This window comes from Callionymus lyra, chromosome 18, assembly GCF_982586985.1.
Source record: "Callionymus lyra chromosome 18, fCalLyr1.hap1.1, whole genome shotgun sequence".
In the NCBI taxonomy this organism is placed as follows: domain Eukaryota; kingdom Metazoa; phylum Chordata; class Actinopteri; order Syngnathiformes; family Callionymidae; genus Callionymus; species Callionymus lyra.
Genome location: NC_141835.1, coordinates 567,501 through 586,883, shown reverse-complemented (window position 1 = coordinate 586,883; position 19,383 = coordinate 567,501). Strand labels below are relative to the sequence as shown.

Here is a 19,383-nt window from a genome sequence, read left to right as displayed (position 1 = left end):
CATCCATCCATCATCCATCCATCATCCATCCATCCATCATCCATCATCCATCATCCATCAATCATCCATCCATCCATCAAGATTCTGATCCTGTTTTACTACAGTTGCACTTGCTTAAGACCTTGGCTCCGGGGGGTTTGACTGTCACAGTGTCATGAATATTCAAATCAACAGATTTAAATTTTTTAATTTGTTGTAAAAAAGGCACAACATTGAAGTTCACTGAACACATCTCTGAGGTCATGTGATGTCGTTACAAATAAACCTTTATTAACACGTAAAGACTTGTTGCCATGACAACGTGGATGTTTAAAGGCATTCCTGTGAATTTGATACAAACATTTGAAAATAGTTTTCAACGACTTGTGTTTAAAGAACTTGATGAACGAGTGTCTTCAGGAGATCAAAGGAAAGATAACGAAACACATTCTTAGTTTGACCTTCATCTTGTCGTTTCAACGCTCGAGGGGGGAGACACGGGTCGGACCGGGAGAGTCATGTGAGGTATTTAACTATGATGAAGGTCAGTCAGAGCTCTGACGCTTGACCTTGAGTCTGACGCTTGACCTTGAGTCTGACGCTTGACCTTGAGTCTGATGCTTGACCTTGAGTCTGACACTTGACCTTGAGTCTGACACTTGACCTTGAGTCTGACGCTTGACCTTGAGTCTGACGCTTGACCTTGAGTCTGACACTTGACCTTGAGTCTGACGCTTGACCTTGAGTCTCACGCTTGACCTTGAGTCTGATGCTTGACCTTGAGTCTGACGCTTGACCTTGAGTCTCACGCTTGACCTTGAGTCTGACGCTTGACCTTGAGTCTGATGCTTGACCTTGAGTCTGACACTTGACCTTGAGTCTGACACTTGACCTTGAGTCTGACGCTTGACCTTGAGTCTGACGCTTGACCTTGAGTCTGACACTTGACCTTGAGTCTGACGCTTGACCTTGAGTCTCACGCTTGACCTTGAGTCTGATGCTTGACCTTGAGTCTGACGCTTGACCTTGAGTCTGCTGTCAACTCAGACCAGCTGGTGGACTCGCGTTGACCTTCTTGACCTCGTGCAGCTCCTCGTACTCGTCTCCTGCGGTGGAACTGCTGATGCCGACGCTCGTCCTCCTGATGTCTCCTGGGACGGCGTCTCCTCGCGGCGCCGGCGCGTGGAAGAGGTTCTCGTGCGAGGAGGTCTGGGAGCTCCTCCTCTGGCCCGAGCGCAGGTGGTTGAGTCTGGCGTGGAGGCTCTCGTGCGAGGAGGCGCTGAGGCGACCCAGGCTGGCGAACATGGCCTTCTTCTCCGGGGCCAGGAGGTCCAGGGACAGCGCTCGCTGCTCCAGGCTCAGCTGCCGGCGCTCCATGCTGCGTATGGTCGCCGCTCGCTGCAGCTTGTCGTGGACCTCCACGCTCAGACGCCGCCGAGTCTCACGGAACTCGGCGCGAACGTTAGCTTTCCACTCGGCGGCGTGAGCTTTGATCTCGCCGACCTGATCACATGACCACAGGACGAATGAATGTTTTATTGACGACGATCACGTTTATTATCATTATAACATTTTTACTTCTGTTCTTAATATTGAAACTATTTTGACTTGAATTCAATCATTTCTAAATGAAAATGTATCCTTTCTTATGAACCTTTAAAACACACTTTTATTCTTCAGTGTCTTTTTACTCGTTTTATTTCAGTGTTTTTACTCGTTTTATTTTAGTGTTTTTCCTTTTTTATTTCAGTGTTTTTTTACTCGTTTTATTTTAGTGTTTTTTTACTTTTTAATTCAGTGTTTTTTTTACTTTTTATTTCAGTGTTTTTTTACTTTTTATTTCAGTGTTTTTTACTTTTTATTTCAGTGTTTTTTTTACTTTTTATTTCAGTGTTTTTTTTACTTTTTATTTCAGTGTTTTTTTAACTTTTTATTTCAGTGTTTTTTTTACTTTTTATTTCAGTGTTTTTTTTACTCTTTATTTCAGTGTTTTTTTACTTTTTATTTCAGTGTTTTTTTTACTTTTTATTTCAGTGTTTTTTTACTTTTTATTTCAGTGTTTTTTTTACTTTTTATTTCAGTGTTTTTTTTACTTTTTATTTCAGTGTTTTTTTACTTTTTATTTCAGTGTTTTTTTTACTTTTTATTTCAGTGTTTTTTTTACTTTTTATTTCAGTGTTTTTTTTACTTTTTATTTCAGTGTTTTTTTTACTTTTTATTTCAGTGTTTTTTTAACTTTTTATTTCAGTGTTTTTTTAACTTTTTAATTCAGTGTTTTTTTTAACTTTTTATTTCAGTGTTTTTTTAACTTTTTATTTCAGTGTTTTTTTACTTTTTAATTCAGTGTTTTTTTTACTTTTTATTTCAGTGTTTTTTACTTTTTATTTCAGTGTTTTTTTTACTTTTTATTTCAGTGTTTTTTTTACTTTTTATTTCAGTGTTTTTTTTACTTTTTATTTCAGTGTTTTTTTTACTTTTTATTTCAGTGTTTTTTTTACTTTTTATTTCAGTGTTTTTTTTACTTTTTATTTCAGTGTTTTTTTTACTCTTTATTTCAGTGTTTTTTTTACTTTTTATTTCAGTGTTTTCTTTACTTTTTATTTCAGTGTTTTTTACTTTTTATTTCAGTGTTTTTTTTACTTTTTATTTCAGTGTTTTTTTTACTTTTTATTTCAGTGTTTTTTTTACTTTTTATTTCAGTGTTTTTTTTACTTTTTATTTCAGTGTTTTTTTTTTACTTTTTATTTCAGTGTTTTTTTTACTTTTTATTTCAGTGTTTTTTTTACTCTTTATTTCAGTGTTTTTTTACTTTTTATTTCAGTGTTTTTTTTACTTTTTATTTCAGTGTTTTTTTACTTTTTATTTCAGTGTTTTTTTTACTTTTTATTTCAGTGTTTTTTTTACTTTTTATTTCAGTGTTTTTTTACTTTTTATTTCAGTGTTTTTTTTACTTTTTATTTCAGTGTTTTTTTTACTTTTTATTTCAGTGTTTTTTTTACTTTTTATTTCAGTGTTTTTTTTACTTTTTATTTCAGTGTTTTTTTTACTTTTTATTTCAGTGTTTTTTTTTTACTTTTTATTTCAGTGTTTTTTTTACTTTTTATTTCAGTGTTTTTTTTACTCTTTATTTCAGTGTTTTTTTACTTTTTATTTCAGTGTTTTTTTTACTTTTTATTTCAGTGTTTTTTTACTTTTTATTTCAGTGTTTTTTTTACTTTTTATTTCAGTGTTTTTTTTACTTTTTATTTCAGTGTTTTTTTACTTTTTATTTCAGTGTTTTTTTTACTTTTTATTTCAGTGTTTTTTTTACTTTTTATTTCAGTGTTTTTTTAACTTTTTATTTCAGTGTTTTTTTACTTTTTATTTCAGTGTTTTTTTTACTTTTTATTTCAGTGTTTTTTTTACTTTTTATTTCAGTGTTTTTTTTAACTTTTTAATTCAGTGTTTTTTTAACTTTTTATTTCAGTGTTTTTTTACTTTTTATTTCAGTGTTTTTACTCGTTTTATTTCAGTGTTTTTTTTACTTTTTATTTCAGTGTTTTTTTTACTCTTTATTTCAGTGTTTTTTTACTTTTTATTTCAGTGTTTTTTTTACTTTTTATTTCAGTGTTTTTTTACTTTTTATTTCAGTGTTTTTTTTACTTTTTATTTCAGTGTTTTTTTACTTTTTATTTCAGTGTTTTTTTTACTTTTTATTTCAGTGTTTTTTTTACTTTTTATTTCAGTGTTTTTTTTACTTTTTATTTCAGTGTTTTTTTTACTTTTTATTTCAGTGTTTTTTTAACTTTTTATTTCAGTGTTTTTTTACTTTTTATTTCAGTGTTTTTTTTACTTTTTATTTCAGTGTTTTTTTAACTTTTTATTTCAGTGTTTTTTTACTTTTTATTTCAGTGTTTTTTTAACTTTTTATTTCAGTGTTTTTTTAACTTTTTATTTCAGTGTTTTTTTTAACTTTTTAATTCAGTGTTTTTTTAACTTTTTATTTCAGTGTTTTTTTAACTTTTTATTTCAGTGTTTTTTTACTTTTTATTTCAGTGTTTTTTTAACTTTTTATTTCAGTGTTTTTTAACTTTTTATTTCAGTGTTTTTTTAACTTTTTATTTCAGTGTTTTTTTACTTTTTATTTCAGTGTTTTTACTCGTTTTATTTCAGTGTTTTTTTTACTTTTTATTTCAGTGTTTTTTTTACTCTTTATTTCAGTGTTTTTTTACTTTTTATTTCAGTGTTTTTTTTACTTTTTATTTCAGTGTTTTTTTACTTTTTATTTCAGTGTTTTTTTTACTTTTTATTTCAGTGTTTTTTTTACTTTTTATTTCAGTGTTTTTTTACTTTTTATTTCAGTGTTTTTTTTACTTTTTATTTCAGTGTTTTTTTAACTTTTTATTTCAGTGTTTTTTTTACTTTTTATTTCAGTGTTTTTTTTACTTTTTATTTCAGTGTTTTTTTAACTTTTTATTTCAGTGTTTTTTTTTAACTTTTTAATTCAGTGTTTTTTTAACTTTTTATTTCAGTGTTTTTTTAACTTTTTATTTCAGTGTTTTTTTTACTTTTTATTTCAGTGTTTTTTTAACTTTTTATTTCAGTGTTTTTTTACTTTTTATTTCAGTGTTTTTACTCGTTTTATTTCAGTGTTTTTACTCGTTTTATTTGAGCTTAAGTTTAGAACTTTTGTTCTTTTAAAGATGAATAAAGTTGAAGAATTGAATTAAAAACATTTAATTGTTTTTTCTCGCAGACTTTGATATTTTAATGACAAAAATCTTTTTATTCTTAATCCATAAAAAAGTCACATGATCTCTTCTCTGTCACATGATTGGCTGAAGGTTCGATCAGAGGCTCTGTTGCTCTGAGACTCGATTATAACATTTATATTGAATTATAAAGACGATGAATTAAAAAACTGTGAAGTTGTAAATTCTTGGAATTAAAATATCAAAGCCTTTGTGTAAAATAAACAAAAACTTTTGAAATGATTGAATTGAATGATATAAATTATTATTATAATAAAAATAAAGGATTTAAATGAAAGTCAACATTAATTCTTTTTAATCCTCGACTCATCGATGTTTCATGAGATTCTTCGACTTCAAACAAACGAGGCGAACGAAGAACATTTGAATTATTCAACAAAAGAGTCGTTTCAACGACATTAAACTGACACAATATAAATAAACACTATTATTAATTAATCATAATATAAATAAACACTATTATTAATTAATCATAATATAAATAAACACTATTATTAATTAATCATAATATAAATTAAAACTATAATAAAATCATTATGATATAAATTAAAACTATTATAAAATCATCATAATTATAAACATATATGATCCTCAAATAAAAAGAGTATATATTTAAATGATATAATTATATTAAACTGTCATGTCTCACCTCTTCTCTGGTCTTCTTGGACAGGACTCGGAGCCAGTCTCCGATCATGCTCAGGACGGCAGCGAAGTAGGCCAGACCCACCAGGATCCAGAACCAGACCAGAGGCTTGTACCAGATGATGTACTCGATCCTGCTGTTCCCACCTGAGCAGGAGCAGCAGAAGATGCATCTGGTCCAGACAAGATGGTGTCAACCCTCACCTGCCACGTAGTCTCCGATGCCGACCGTGGTCAGAGTGATGACCACGAAGTAAATGCTCTCCAGGGTCGTCCAGCCCTCGATGTGCTTGAAGACCACGGCAGGAAGAGACACGAAGACGATACATCCAGCCAAGATGAAGAGCATCGTCGACGTCACTCGGATCTTAGTCGCACTGATCTGTCGGTGTTTTTGCTGAAGACACGATTACTTATATTATTCATCCAACCATTTATACATCCGTTTATACATCCATCCATCAATCTATAAATCTTTACATCCATCTATACATTTATACGTCCATCTTTACATCCATCCATCCATCAATCTATACATCTTTACATCCATCTATACATCCATCTATACATTTATACGTCCATCTATACATCCATCTTTACATCCATCTTTACATCCATCTATACATTTATACGTCCATCTTTACATCCATCCATCCATCAATCTATACATCTTTACATCCATCTATACATCCATCTATACATTTATACGTCCATCTTTACATCCATCCATCCATCAATCTATACATCTTTACATCCATCTATACATTTATACGTCCATCTATACATCCATCTTTACATCCATCTATACATTTATACGTCCATCTTTACATCCATCTATACATCCATCTATACATTTATACATCTTTCTATAGATCCATTTATACATCCATCTATACATCCATCTATACATCTATACTTCCATCTATACATCCATCTATACATCTTTACATCCATCTATACATCCATTTATACATCTATACATCCATCTATACATCCATCTATACATCCATCTATACATCCATCTATACATCTATACATCCATCTTTACATCCATCTATACATCCATCTATACATCTATACATCCATCTATACATCCATTTATACATCCATCTATACATCCATCTATACATCTATACTTCCATCTATACATCCATCTATACATCTTTACATCCATCTATACATCCATCTATACATCCATCTTTACAGCAATCTATACATCCATCTATACAATTATACATCCATCTATACATCTATACATCCATCTATACATCTATACATCCATCTATACATCTTTACATCCATCTATACATCTATACATCCATCTATACATCTATACATCCATCTATACATCCATCTTTACATCCATCTTTACAGCAATCTATACATCCATCTATACAATTATAAATCCATCTATACATCTATACATCCATCTATACATCTATACATCCATCTATACATCTTTACATCCATCTATACATCTATACATCTATACATCCATCTATACATCTATACATCCATCTATACATCTTTACATCCATCTATACATCTAGACATCCATCTATACATCTTTACATCCATCTATACATCCATTTATACATCCATCTATACATCTATCTATACATCCATCTTTACATCCATCTAAACATCCATCTATACATCCATCTATACATCTAAACATCCATCTATACATCGGTCTATACATCTATACATCCATCTATACATCTATACATCCATTTATGCATCTATACATCCATCTATACATCTAAACATCCATCTATACATCCATCTATACATCTTTACATCCATCTATACATCCATCTATACATCCATCTATACATCCATCTTTACATCCATCTATACATCCATCTATACATGCATCTATACATCCATCTATACATCCATCTATACATCCATCTATACATCTAAACATCCATCTATACATCCATCTATACATCTAAACATCCATCTATACATCCATCTATACATCTTTACATCCATCTATACATCTATACATCTAAACATCCATCTATACATCCATCTATACATCTAAACATCCATCTATACATCCATCTATACATCTAAACATCCATCTATACATCCATCTATACATCTAAACATCCATCTATACATCCATCTATACATCTAAACATCCATCTATACATCCATCTATACATCTAAACATCCATCTATACATCCATCTATACATCTTTACATCCATCTATACATCTATACATCTAAACATCCATCTATACATCTAAACATCCATCTATACATCTTTACATCCATCTATACATCTTTACATCCATCTATACATCCATCTATACATCTATACATCCATCTATACATCTTTACATCCATCTATACATCTTTACATCCATCTATACATCTATACATCCATCTATACATCTTTACATCCATCTATACATCCATCTATACATCTTTACATCCATCTATACATCTTTACATCCATCTATACATCTTTACATCCATCTATACATCCATCTATACATCTTTACATCCATCTATACATCTTTACATCCATCTATACATCTTTACATCCATCTATACATCTATACATCAATCTATACATCTTTACATCCATCTATACATCCATCTATACATCTTTACATCCATCTATACATCTTTACATCCATCTATACATCTTTACATCCATCTATACATCCATCTATACATCTTTACATCCATCTATACATTCATCTATACATCTAAACATCCATCTATACATCTTTACATCCATCTATACATCTTTACATCCATCTATACATCCATCTATACACCCATCTATACATCCATCTATACATCCATCTATACATCTATACATCCATCTATACATCCATCTATACATCTTTACATTCATCTATACATCTATACATCCATCTATACATCCATCTATACATCTTTACATCCATCTATACATCCATCTATACACCCATCTATACATCCATCTATACATCCATCTATACATCTATACATCCATCTATACATCTTTACATCCATCTATACATCCATCTATACATCTTTACATACATCTATACATCTTTACATCCATCTATACATCCATCTATACATCTAAACATCCATCTATACATCTAAACATCCATCTATACATCTTTACATACATCTATACATCTTTACATCCATCTATACATCCATCTATACATCTAAACATCCATCTATACATCTAAACATCCATCTATACATCCATCTATACATCTTTACATCCATCTATACATTCATCTATACATCTAAACATCCATCTATACATCTAAACATCCATCTATACATCTGGAGTACCCAGAGTAAACCACACTGACACCATGTGTCAAACATCAACTCTTCACCCTGAATATCTTCTCAAATCTGAGGACGCTGGTGACGAACATGGTTCCGAGCTGGTCTCCGATCCCGGCCAACAGGAAGCCGAAGAGAGGGATTCCAAATATGGCGTAAAGGATGCAGAAGATCTTCCCGCCTTCTGTGCTCGGAGCGATGTTTCCATAACCTGAGGAGGGGTCAGAGGTCAGCAGGAGAGAGTGACATCACACACCTTGAGTGACACCTGTGAAGGGGGCGTGGCTCACCTATGGTTGTGATCACGGTCCCGGCGAAGAAGGAGGCGCTCGCCCAGTCCCAGTGGCTGGAGTTGTACGAGGCGTCGCCCACTGGACTCACGCCTGCACTCGCCGCCTCAATGGCATGCTGGGAACAAATGTATATAAACACCAGTGTTACCATTAGAGGGCGCTGTGGCGCCGCCTCACACCCGTCTCTTTATATGAATGAATTATAGTTTATTCGTTTTAAAATGATGGTCAACATGGATATGTTTGTTCTTCACATTGATAAAGATTTTTCATTATAATCTTGTTCTGGTCGTCGTCTCTAGAGTTGATGTTGATCAGTGTCTGTCACTCAAACACAGGATATGATGTCACACACGCTAGTAACCTTGGCAACAACAGGTCAGTCATCTGCTAGTTTGAGGTCAAGGTTCGTCGGTTCGATTCCCGCTCTCAACATTTTAATTTGACTTGTTTTTTTTGTTATTATTGTTTCTTTACAGTGTATTTGAGCGTGTTTTGTTGTGTGTTTATGATGTGTTTGTGTGTTTATTATGTGTTTGTGTGTTTGTTGTGTTTTGTGTGTTTTCATGTTCAGATATTGTGTAACACTCGTGAGGATTCAACAACAAGGTCATGTTGAAAGATGGTGGATTTACTGATGAATAGTTTCATTCATTTCTTCATTCATCCCTCCATCCATCCCTTCATTCATCCCTTCATCCCTTCATCCATCCCTTCATCCCTCCATCCACCCATTCATCTCTCCATCCCTTCATTTATCCCTTCATCCCTCCATCTCTTTATTCATCCCTTCATCCTTCCATCCTTTAATCTCTCCATCCCTTCATCCATCCCTTCATCCCTCCATCCCTTCATCCTTCGATCTCTTCATTCATCCCTTCATCCTTTCATCCTTTCATCTCTCCATTCATCCCTTCATCCCTCCATCTCTTTATTCATCCCTTCATCCTTCCATCCTTTCATCTCTCCATCCCTTCAACCCTCCATCCCTTCATCCTTCCATCTCTTCATTCATCCCTTCATCCCTCCATCCCTCCATCCCTTCATCCCTCCGTCCCTTCATCCTTCCATCTCTTCATTCATCCCTTCATCCATCCCTTCATCCCTCCATCCCTTCATCCTTCCATCTCTTCATTCATCCCTTCATCCATCCCTTCATCCCTCCATCCTTTCATCCCTCCATCCCTTCATTCATCCCTCCATCCCTCCATCCTTTCATCCCTCCATCCCTTCATTCATCCCTCCATCCCTCCATCCTTTCATCCCTCCATCCCTTCATTCATCCCTCCATCCCTCCATCCTTTCATCCCTCCATCCCTTCATTCATCTCTTCATCCCTCCATCCTTTCATCCCTCCATCCCTTCATTCATCTCTTCATCCCTCCATCGCTGCGTCATGTGTTCACAACAGTTCATGGTTCAGATCAAACGAGTGTAAAAAGACATAAATCTGCTCCGTCAGGATAAAAATAGTCTCAATTCTTTCTGATCTATTTTCGGCTCAGTTGATCATCAGGAGCATCTGCACGTGAGGAACCAGACTAGATGAGTCGCATCACGAGTGACTCACGAGTCGCATCACGAGTGACTCATGAGTCGCAGCAGGAGACACACCTGAGAACATCACCTGGTCCATCATCGTTCGGACGAGTTGATCCTCAGATAGTTTATCGATCAAGTCCTTCCTCAGTTGAACCTTCGTACGAACATCTCCACGATGAGTCTTTCATCCTCTGTATGTTCGTTACACCAGTGATGTTGTTATGATCATTTCTTTTGTGATGAAACTTCATTATTTGCTTGAAAAGGTTTCGATCGCTCGGGTCTCATGTGGAGGAAGATCACGAGACTTTAATCCACGTGACCTTCTCTCGACCTTCATGTCGACCAACACAACAAAAATTATTATTAGATCATTTGTGTTCATCGTGATGTGTTTGTAACTATTTGTCGACACAAAAGTATTTTAGTGTCAGAATATTAATGTTTTAATCAGATGTTGTTGTTTAACAAGAACTCATTGAAGGTTGAATTCATGTTTTGTTTCTAAATAATTAAATGATAAAAGAACATCTTTAATTATAATGTTTTAAACATGAAGTTTAATATTATATATCCAACCATTCAAAAATAGTTTTAATTCATTTTAAATTCAATATAAATGTTATAATGGAGCCTCCAGACCAAACCAACAGAGCTCAGAGCTACATCGTCACATGACCATCTTCTCATCACATGATTGGCTGAAAGTTCAATCAGTAGCTCGTTGCTCTGTTGGTTTGGTCTGGAGACTCATTATAGCAACATTTATGTAAAACTACGAAGTAAGATGTATTGAATTTAGAAGTTTATTTTTTTAAGTTAAATCATTATATTTTAAATAATAATTAAAAACAACATTACCATCAAGTTTCAACATTTGCGGTGGAACATCTCACCTGGATGATGTCGTCCAGCTCGTGCGGGCTCACACAGGTGTGTCGCACCAGGAAGGAAGTCTTCTCCAGGGTGATGCTGGTCTTCTGCTGGCTCTCGAACGGCTGCTCCAGGGCTCTGAAGGCCAGACCTCCGCACACCAGGTACAGAACCACCACCACGAACACGGCCAGAACCGTCTTCCACTTCATGACGTGAAGCACCGACCTGTCCATGCTGGCGTCCATGCTGGCCACGATGCTGGCCGAGCGCGACGAGATGGACAGGCGTGGCAGTGGACAGTGACCGCTGGTCTTGGGGTCGCATCCAGTCGGGTTCTGCAAGGTTTGCACGCCGGCGTGGACCAGGCCGGACTGAGCCTTCTTGGGCGGCGCCAAGTTGGTCTGGATCGCCACTGAAATTAAACATTTACAACTTTTACACCAGATTCAGAGAAACAACAACATCTATCATTAACATTATTGTTGCTGCCTTTCAATCACCTGGAGGTGACACCTGTCAGTCAAAGTTATTACTTTATAAAACTGCTCTGAAATCTGGGCAAACGAGAGGTTACAAGCTGCGGAGTTGATACAACAGTAAAGGTGTTGATACAACAGTAAAGGTGTTGATACAACAGTAAAGGTGTTGATACAACAGTAAAGGTGTTGATACAACAGTAAAGGTGTTGATACAACAGTAAAGGTGTTGATACAACAGTAAAGGTGTTGATACAACAGTAAAGGTGTTGATACAACAGTAAAGGTGTTGATACAACAGTAAAGGTGTTGATACAACAGTAAAGGTGTTGATACAACAGTAAAGGTGTTGATACAACAGTAAAGGTGTTGATAAACAGTAAAGGTGTTGATACAACAGTAAAGATGTTGATACAACAGTAAAGGTGTTGATACAACAGTAAAGATGTTGATACAACAGTAAAGATGTTGATACAACAGTAAAGATGTTGATACAACAGTAAAGATGTTGATACAACAGTAAAGATGTTGATACAACAGTAAAGATGTTGATACAACAGTAAAGATGTTGATACAACAGTAAAGATGTTGATACAACAGTAAAGATGTTGATACAACAGTAAAGATGTTGATACAACAGTAAAGGTGTTGATACAACAGTAAAGATGTTGATACAACAGTAAAGATGTTGATACAACAGTAAAGATGTTGATACAACAGTAAAGGTGTTGATACAACAGTAAAAATGTTGATAAACAGTAAAAATGTTGATACAACAGTAAAGGTGTTGATACAACAGTAAAGGTGTTGATACAACAGTAAAGATGTTGATACAACAGTAAATGTGTTGATACAACAGTAAAGGTGTTGGTACAACAGTAAAGATGTTGATACAACAGTAAAGGTGTTGATGCAACAGTAAAGATGTTGATACAACAGTAAATGTGTTGATACAACAGTAAAGGTGTTGGTACAACAGTAAAGATGTTGATACAACAGTAAAGATGTTGATACAACAGTAAAGATGTTGATACAACAGTAAAGGTGTTGATACAACAGTAAAGGTGTTGATGCAACAGTAAAGGTGTTGATACAACAGTAAAGATGTTGGTACAACAGTAAAGGTGTTGATGCAACAGTAAAGATGTTGATACAACAGTAAAAATGTTGATACAACAGTAAAGGTGTTGATACAACAGTAAAGGTGTTGATACAACAGTAAAGGTATTGGTACAACAGTAAAGATGTTGATACAACAGTAAAGATGTTGATACAACAGTAAAGATGTTGATACAACAGTAAAGATGTTGATACAACAGTAAAGGTGTTGATGCAACAGTAAAGATGTTGATACAACAGTAAAGATGTTGATACAACAGTAAAGGTGTTGATGCAACAGTAAAGATGTTGATACAACAGTAAAGATGTTGATACAACAGTAAAGGTGTTGATACAACAGTAAAGATGTTGATACAACAGTAAAGATGTTGATACAACAGTAAAGGTGTTGATGCAACAGTAAAGATGTTGATACAACAGTAAAGATGTTGATACAACAGTAAAGGTGTTGATACAACAGTAAAGATGTTGATACAACAGTAAAGGTGTTGATGCAACAGTAAAGATGTTGATACAACAGTAAAGATGTTGATACAACAGTAAAGATGTTGATACAACAGTAAAGGTGTTGATACAACAGTAAAGGTGTTGATACAACAGTAAAGGTGTTGATACAACAGTAAAGGTGTTGATACAACAGTAAAGATGTTGATACAACAGTAAAGATGTTGATACAACAGTAAAGATGTTGATACAACAGTAAAAATGTTGATACAACAGTAAAGATGTTGATACAACAGTAAAGGTGTTGATACAACAGTAAAGATGTTGATACAACAGTAAAGATGTTGATACAACAGTAAAGATGTTGATACAACAGTAAAGGTGTTGATACAACAGTAAAAATGTTGATAAACAGTAAAAATGTTGATACAACAGTAAAGGTGTTGATACAACAGTAAAGGTGTTGATACAACAGTAAAGGTGTTGGTACAACAGTAAAGGTGTTGATGCAACAGTAAAGATGTTGATACAACAGTAAAGGTGTTGATACAACAGTAAAGGTGTTGGTACAACAGTAAAGATGTTGATACAACAGTAAAGATGTTGATACAACAGTAAAGGTGTTGATACAACAGTAAAGGTGTTGGTACAACAGTAAAGGTGTTGATGCAACAGTAAAGATGTTGATACAACAGTAAAAATGTTGATACAACAGTAAAGGTGTTGATACAACAGTAAAGGTGTTGATACAACAGTAAAGTGTTGGTACAACAGTAAAGATGTTGATACAACAGTAAAGATGTTGATACAACAGTAAAGATGTTGATACAACAGTAAAGATGTTGATACAACAGTAAAGGTGTTGATGCAACAGTAAAGATGTTGATACAACAGTAAAGATGTTGATACAACAGTAAAGGTGTTGATACAACAGTAAAGGTGTTGATACAACAGTAAAGGTATTGGTACAACAGTAAAGATGTTGATACAACAGTAAAGGTGTTGATACAACAGTAAAGGTGTTGATGCAACAGTAAAGATGTTGATACAACAGTAAAGATGTTGATACAACAGTAAAGGTGTTGATGCAACAGTAAAGATGTTGATACAACAGTAAAGATGTTGATACAACAGTAAAGGTGTTGATACAACAGTAAAGATGTTGATACAACAGTAAAGATGTTGATACAACAGTAAAGGTGTTGATGCAACAGTAAAGATGTTGATACAACAGTAAAGATGTTGATACAACAGTAAAGGTGTTGATACAACAGTAAAGATGTTGATACAACAGTAAAGGTGTTGATGCAACAGTAAAGATGTTGATACAACAGTAAAGATGTTGATACAACAGTAAAGATGTTGATACAACAGTAAAGGTGTTGATACAACAGTAAAGGTGTTGATACAACAGTAAAGGTGTTGATACAACAGTAAAGGTGTTGATACAACAGTAAAGATGTTGATACAACAGTAAAGATGTTGATACAACAGTAAAGATGTTGATACAACAGTAAAAATGTTGATACAACAGTAAAGATGTTGATACAACAGTAAAGGTGTTGATACAACAGTAAAGATGTTGATACAACAGTAAAGATGTTGATACAACAGTAAAGATGTTGATACAACAGTAAAGGTGTTGATACAACAGTAAAAATGTTGATAAACAGTAAAAATGTTGATACAACAGTAAAGGTGTTGATACAACAGTAAAGGTGTTGATACAACAGTAAAGGTGTTGGTACAACAGTAAAGGTGTTGATGCAACAGTAAAGATGTTGATACAACAGTAAAGGTGTTGATACAACAGTAAAGGTGTTGGTACAACAGTAAAGATGTTGATACAACAGTAAAGATGTTGATACAACAGTAAAGGTGTTGATACAACAGTAAAGGTGTTGGTACAACAGTAAAGGTGTTGATGCAACAGTAAAGATGTTGATACAACAGTAAAAATGTTGATACAACAGTAAAGGTGTTGATACAACAGTAAAGGTGTTGATACAACAGTAAAGTGTTGGTACAACAGTAAAGATGTTGATACAACAGTAAAGATGTTGATACAACAGTAAAGATGTTGATACAACAGTAAAGATGTTGATACAACAGTAAAGGTGTTGATGCAACAGTAAAGATGTTGATACAACAGTAAAGATGTTGATACAACAGTAAAGGTGTTGATGCAACAGTAAAGATGTTGATACAACAGTAAAGATGTTGATACAACAGTAAAGGTGTTGATACAACAGTAAAGATGTTGATACAACAGTAAAGATGTTGATACAACAGTAAAGGTGTTGATGCAACAGTAAAGATGTTGATACAACAGTAAAGATGTTGATACAACAGTAAAGGTGTTGATACAACAGTAAAGATGTTGATACAACAGTAAAGGTGTTGATGCAACAGTAAAGATGTTGATACAACAGTAAAGATGTTGATACAACAGTAAAGATGTTGATACAACAGTAAAGGTGTTGGTACAACAGTAAAGATGTTGATACAACAGTAAAGATGTTGATACAACAGTAAAGGTGTTGGTACAACAGTAAAGGTGTTGATACAACAGTAAAAATGTTGATACAACAGTAAAGGTGTTGATACAACAGTATAGGTGTTGATACAACAGTAAAGATGTTGATACAACAGTAAAGGTGTTGATACAACAGTAAAGATGTTGATACAACAGTAAAGATGTTGATACAACAGTAAAGATGTTGATACAACAGTAAAGATGTTGATACAACAGTAAAGATGTTGATACAACAGTAAAGGTGTTGATACAACAGTAAAGATGTTGATACAACAGTAAAGATGTTGATACAACAGTAAAGATGTTGATACAACAGTAAAGGTGTTGATACAACAGTAAAGGTGTTGATACAACAGTAAAGATGTTGATACAACAGTAAAGGTGTTGATACAACAGTAAAGATGTTGATACAACAGTAAAGATGTTGATACAACAGTAAAGGTGTTGATACAACAGTAAAAATGTTGATAAACAGTAAAAATGTTGATACAACAGTAAAGGTGTTGATACAACAGTAAAGGTGTTGATACAACAGTAAAGGTGTTGGTACAACAGTAAAGGTGTTGATGCAACAGTAAAGATGTTGATACAACAGTAAAGGTGTTGATACAACAGTAAAGGTGTTGGTACAACAGTAAAGGTGTTGATGCAACAGTAAAGATGTTGATACAACAGTAAAGATGTTGATACAACAGTAAAGATGTTGATACAACAGTAAAGGTGTTGATACAACAGTAAAGGTGTTGATAAACAGTAAAGGTGTTGATACAACAGTAAAGATGTTGATACAACAGTAAAGGTGTTGATACAACAGTAAAGATGTTGATACAACAGTAAAGATGTTGATACAACAGTAAAGGTGTTGATACAACAGTAAAGGTGTTGATACAACAGTAAAGATGTTGATACAACAGTAAAGGTGTTGATACAACAGTAAAGATGTTGATACAACAGTAAAGATGTTGATACAACAGTAAAGATGTTGATACAACAGTAAAGGTGTTGATACAACAGTAAAGGTGTTGATACAACAGTAAAGATGTTGATACAACAGTAAAGGTGTTGATACAACAGTAAAGATGTTGATACAACAGTAAAGATGTTGATACAACAGTAAAGATGTTGATACAACAGTAAAGGTGTTGATACAACAGTAAAAATGTTGATAAACAGTAAAAATGTTGATACAACAGTAAAGGTGTTGATACAACAGTAAAGGTGTTGATACAACAGTAAAGGTGTTGGTACAACAGTAAAGGTGTTGATGCAACAGTAAAGATGTTGATACAACAGTAAAAATGTTGATACAACAGTAAAGGTGTTGATACAACAGTAAAGGTGTTGATACAACAGTAAAGGTGTTGGTACAACAGTAAAGGTGTTGATACAACAGTAAAGATGTTGATACAACAGTAAAGATGTTGATACAACAGTAAAGATGTTGATACAACAGTAAAGATGTTGATACAACAGTAAAGATGTTGATACAACAGTAAAGATGTTGATACAACAGTAAAGGTGTTGATACAACAGTAAAGGTGTTGATACAACAGTAAAGGTGTTGGTACAACAGTAAAGATGTTGATACAACAGTAAAGGTGTTGATACAACAGTAAAGGTGTTGATACAACAGTAAAGATGTTGATACAACAGTAAAGGTGTTGATACAACAGTAAAGGTGTTGATACAACAGTAAAGGTGTTGATGCAACAGTAAAGATGTTGATACAACAGTAAAGATGTTGATACAACAGTAAAGGTGTTGGTACAACAGTAAAGATGTTGATACAACAGTAAAGATGTTGATACAACAGTAAAGGTGTTGGTACAACAGTAAAGGTGTTGATACAACAGTAAAAATGTTGATAAAACAGTAAAGGTGTTGATACAACAGTAAAGATGTTGATACAACAGTAAAGGTGTTGATACAACAGTAAAGATGTTGATACAACAGTAAAGGTGTTGATACAACAGTAAAGATGTTGATACAACAGTAAAGATGTTGATACAACAGTAAAGGTGTTGATACAACAGTAAAGGTGTTGATACAACAGTAAAGGTGTTGATACAACAGTAAAGGTGTTGATACAACAGTAAAGGTGTTGATACAACAGTAAAGGTGTTGATACAACAGTAAAGGTGTTGATACAACGGTAAAGCTGTTGATACAACAGTAAAGGTGTTGATACAACAGTAAAGATGTTGGTACAACAGTAAAGGTACAACAGTACAACAGTAAAGGTACAACAGTACGACAGTATAGGTACAACAGTACGACAGTAAAGGTACAACAGTACGTCAGTATAGGTACAACAGTACGACAGTAAAGGTACAACAGTACGTCAGTATAGGTACAACAGTACAACAGTAAAGGTACAACAGTACGTCATTATAGGTACAACAGTGCGACAGTAAACGTACAACAGTACAACAGTAAAGGTACAACAGTACGACAGTAAAGGTACAACAGTACAACAGTAAAGGTACAACAGTACGTCAGTATAGGTACAACAGTACGACAGTAAACGTACAACAGTACAACAGTAAAGGTACAACAGTACGTCAGTAAAGGTTCAACAGTACGTCAGTATAGGTAAAACAGTACAACAGTAAAGGTACAACAGTACAACAGTAAAGGTACAACAGTACAACAGTAAAGGTACAACAGTAAAGGTACAACAGTACGACAGTAAAGGTGTTGATACAACAGTAAAGGTGTTGATACAACAGTAAAGGTGTTGATGCAACAGTAAAGATGTTGATACAACAGTAAAGATGTTGATACAACAGTAAAGGTGTTGATACAACAGTAAAGATGTTGATACAACAGTAAAGGTGTTGGTACAACAGTAAAGGTGTTGATACAACAGTAAAGATGTTGATACAACAGTAAAGGTGTTGGTACAACAGTAAAGGTGTTGATACAACAGTAAAGATGTTGATACAACAGTAAAGGTGTTGATACAACAGTAAAGATGTTGATACAACAGTAAAGGTGTTGATACAACAGTAAAGATGTTGATACAACAGTAAAGATGTTGATACAACAGTAAAGGTGTTGATACAACAGTAAAGATGTTGATACAACAGTAAAGATGTTGATACAACAGTAAAGGTGTTGATACAACAGTAAAGATGTTGATACAACAGTAAAGATGTTGATACAACAGTAAAGATGTTGATACAACAGTAAAGATGTTGATACAACAGTAAAGGTGTTGATACAACAGTAAAGGTGTTGATACAACAGTAAAAATGTTGATAAACAGTAAAGATGGTGATACAACAGTAAAGATGTTGATACAACAGTAAAAATGTTGATAAACAGTAAAGGTGTTGATACAACAGTAAAGGTGTTGATACAACAGTAAAGGTGTTGATACAACAGTAAAAATGTTGATAAACAGTAAA

The 19,383-nt window shown here is 33.7% G+C and overlaps 1 protein-coding gene across 2 annotated transcripts in view; it reads right to left on the bottom strand.

The window, feature by feature from the left end:
* Positions 1–896: 896 nt before the first annotated feature.
* LOC148059987 (potassium channel subfamily K member 10-like) overlaps positions 897–19,383 on the bottom strand; it is a 22,387-nt gene continuing 3,900 nt past the window's right edge. For both annotated transcript variants that reach the window (XM_087779751.1, XM_087779750.1), the window contains exons 2-7: positions 11,419–11,810; positions 8,978–9,095; positions 8,738–8,898; positions 5,580–5,772; positions 5,380–5,522; positions 897–1,482 (exon numbers count right to left, since the gene is read on the bottom strand). In XM_087779751.1, the coding sequence (XP_087635877.1) occupies positions 1,018–1,482; positions 5,380–5,522; positions 5,580–5,772; positions 8,738–8,898; positions 8,978–9,095; positions 11,419–11,810 (1,472 nt within the window). In that variant the 3' untranslated portion in view covers positions 897–1,017. The remainder of the gene's footprint in view (positions 1,483–5,379; positions 5,523–5,579; positions 5,773–8,737; positions 8,899–8,977; positions 9,096–11,418; positions 11,811–19,383) is intronic.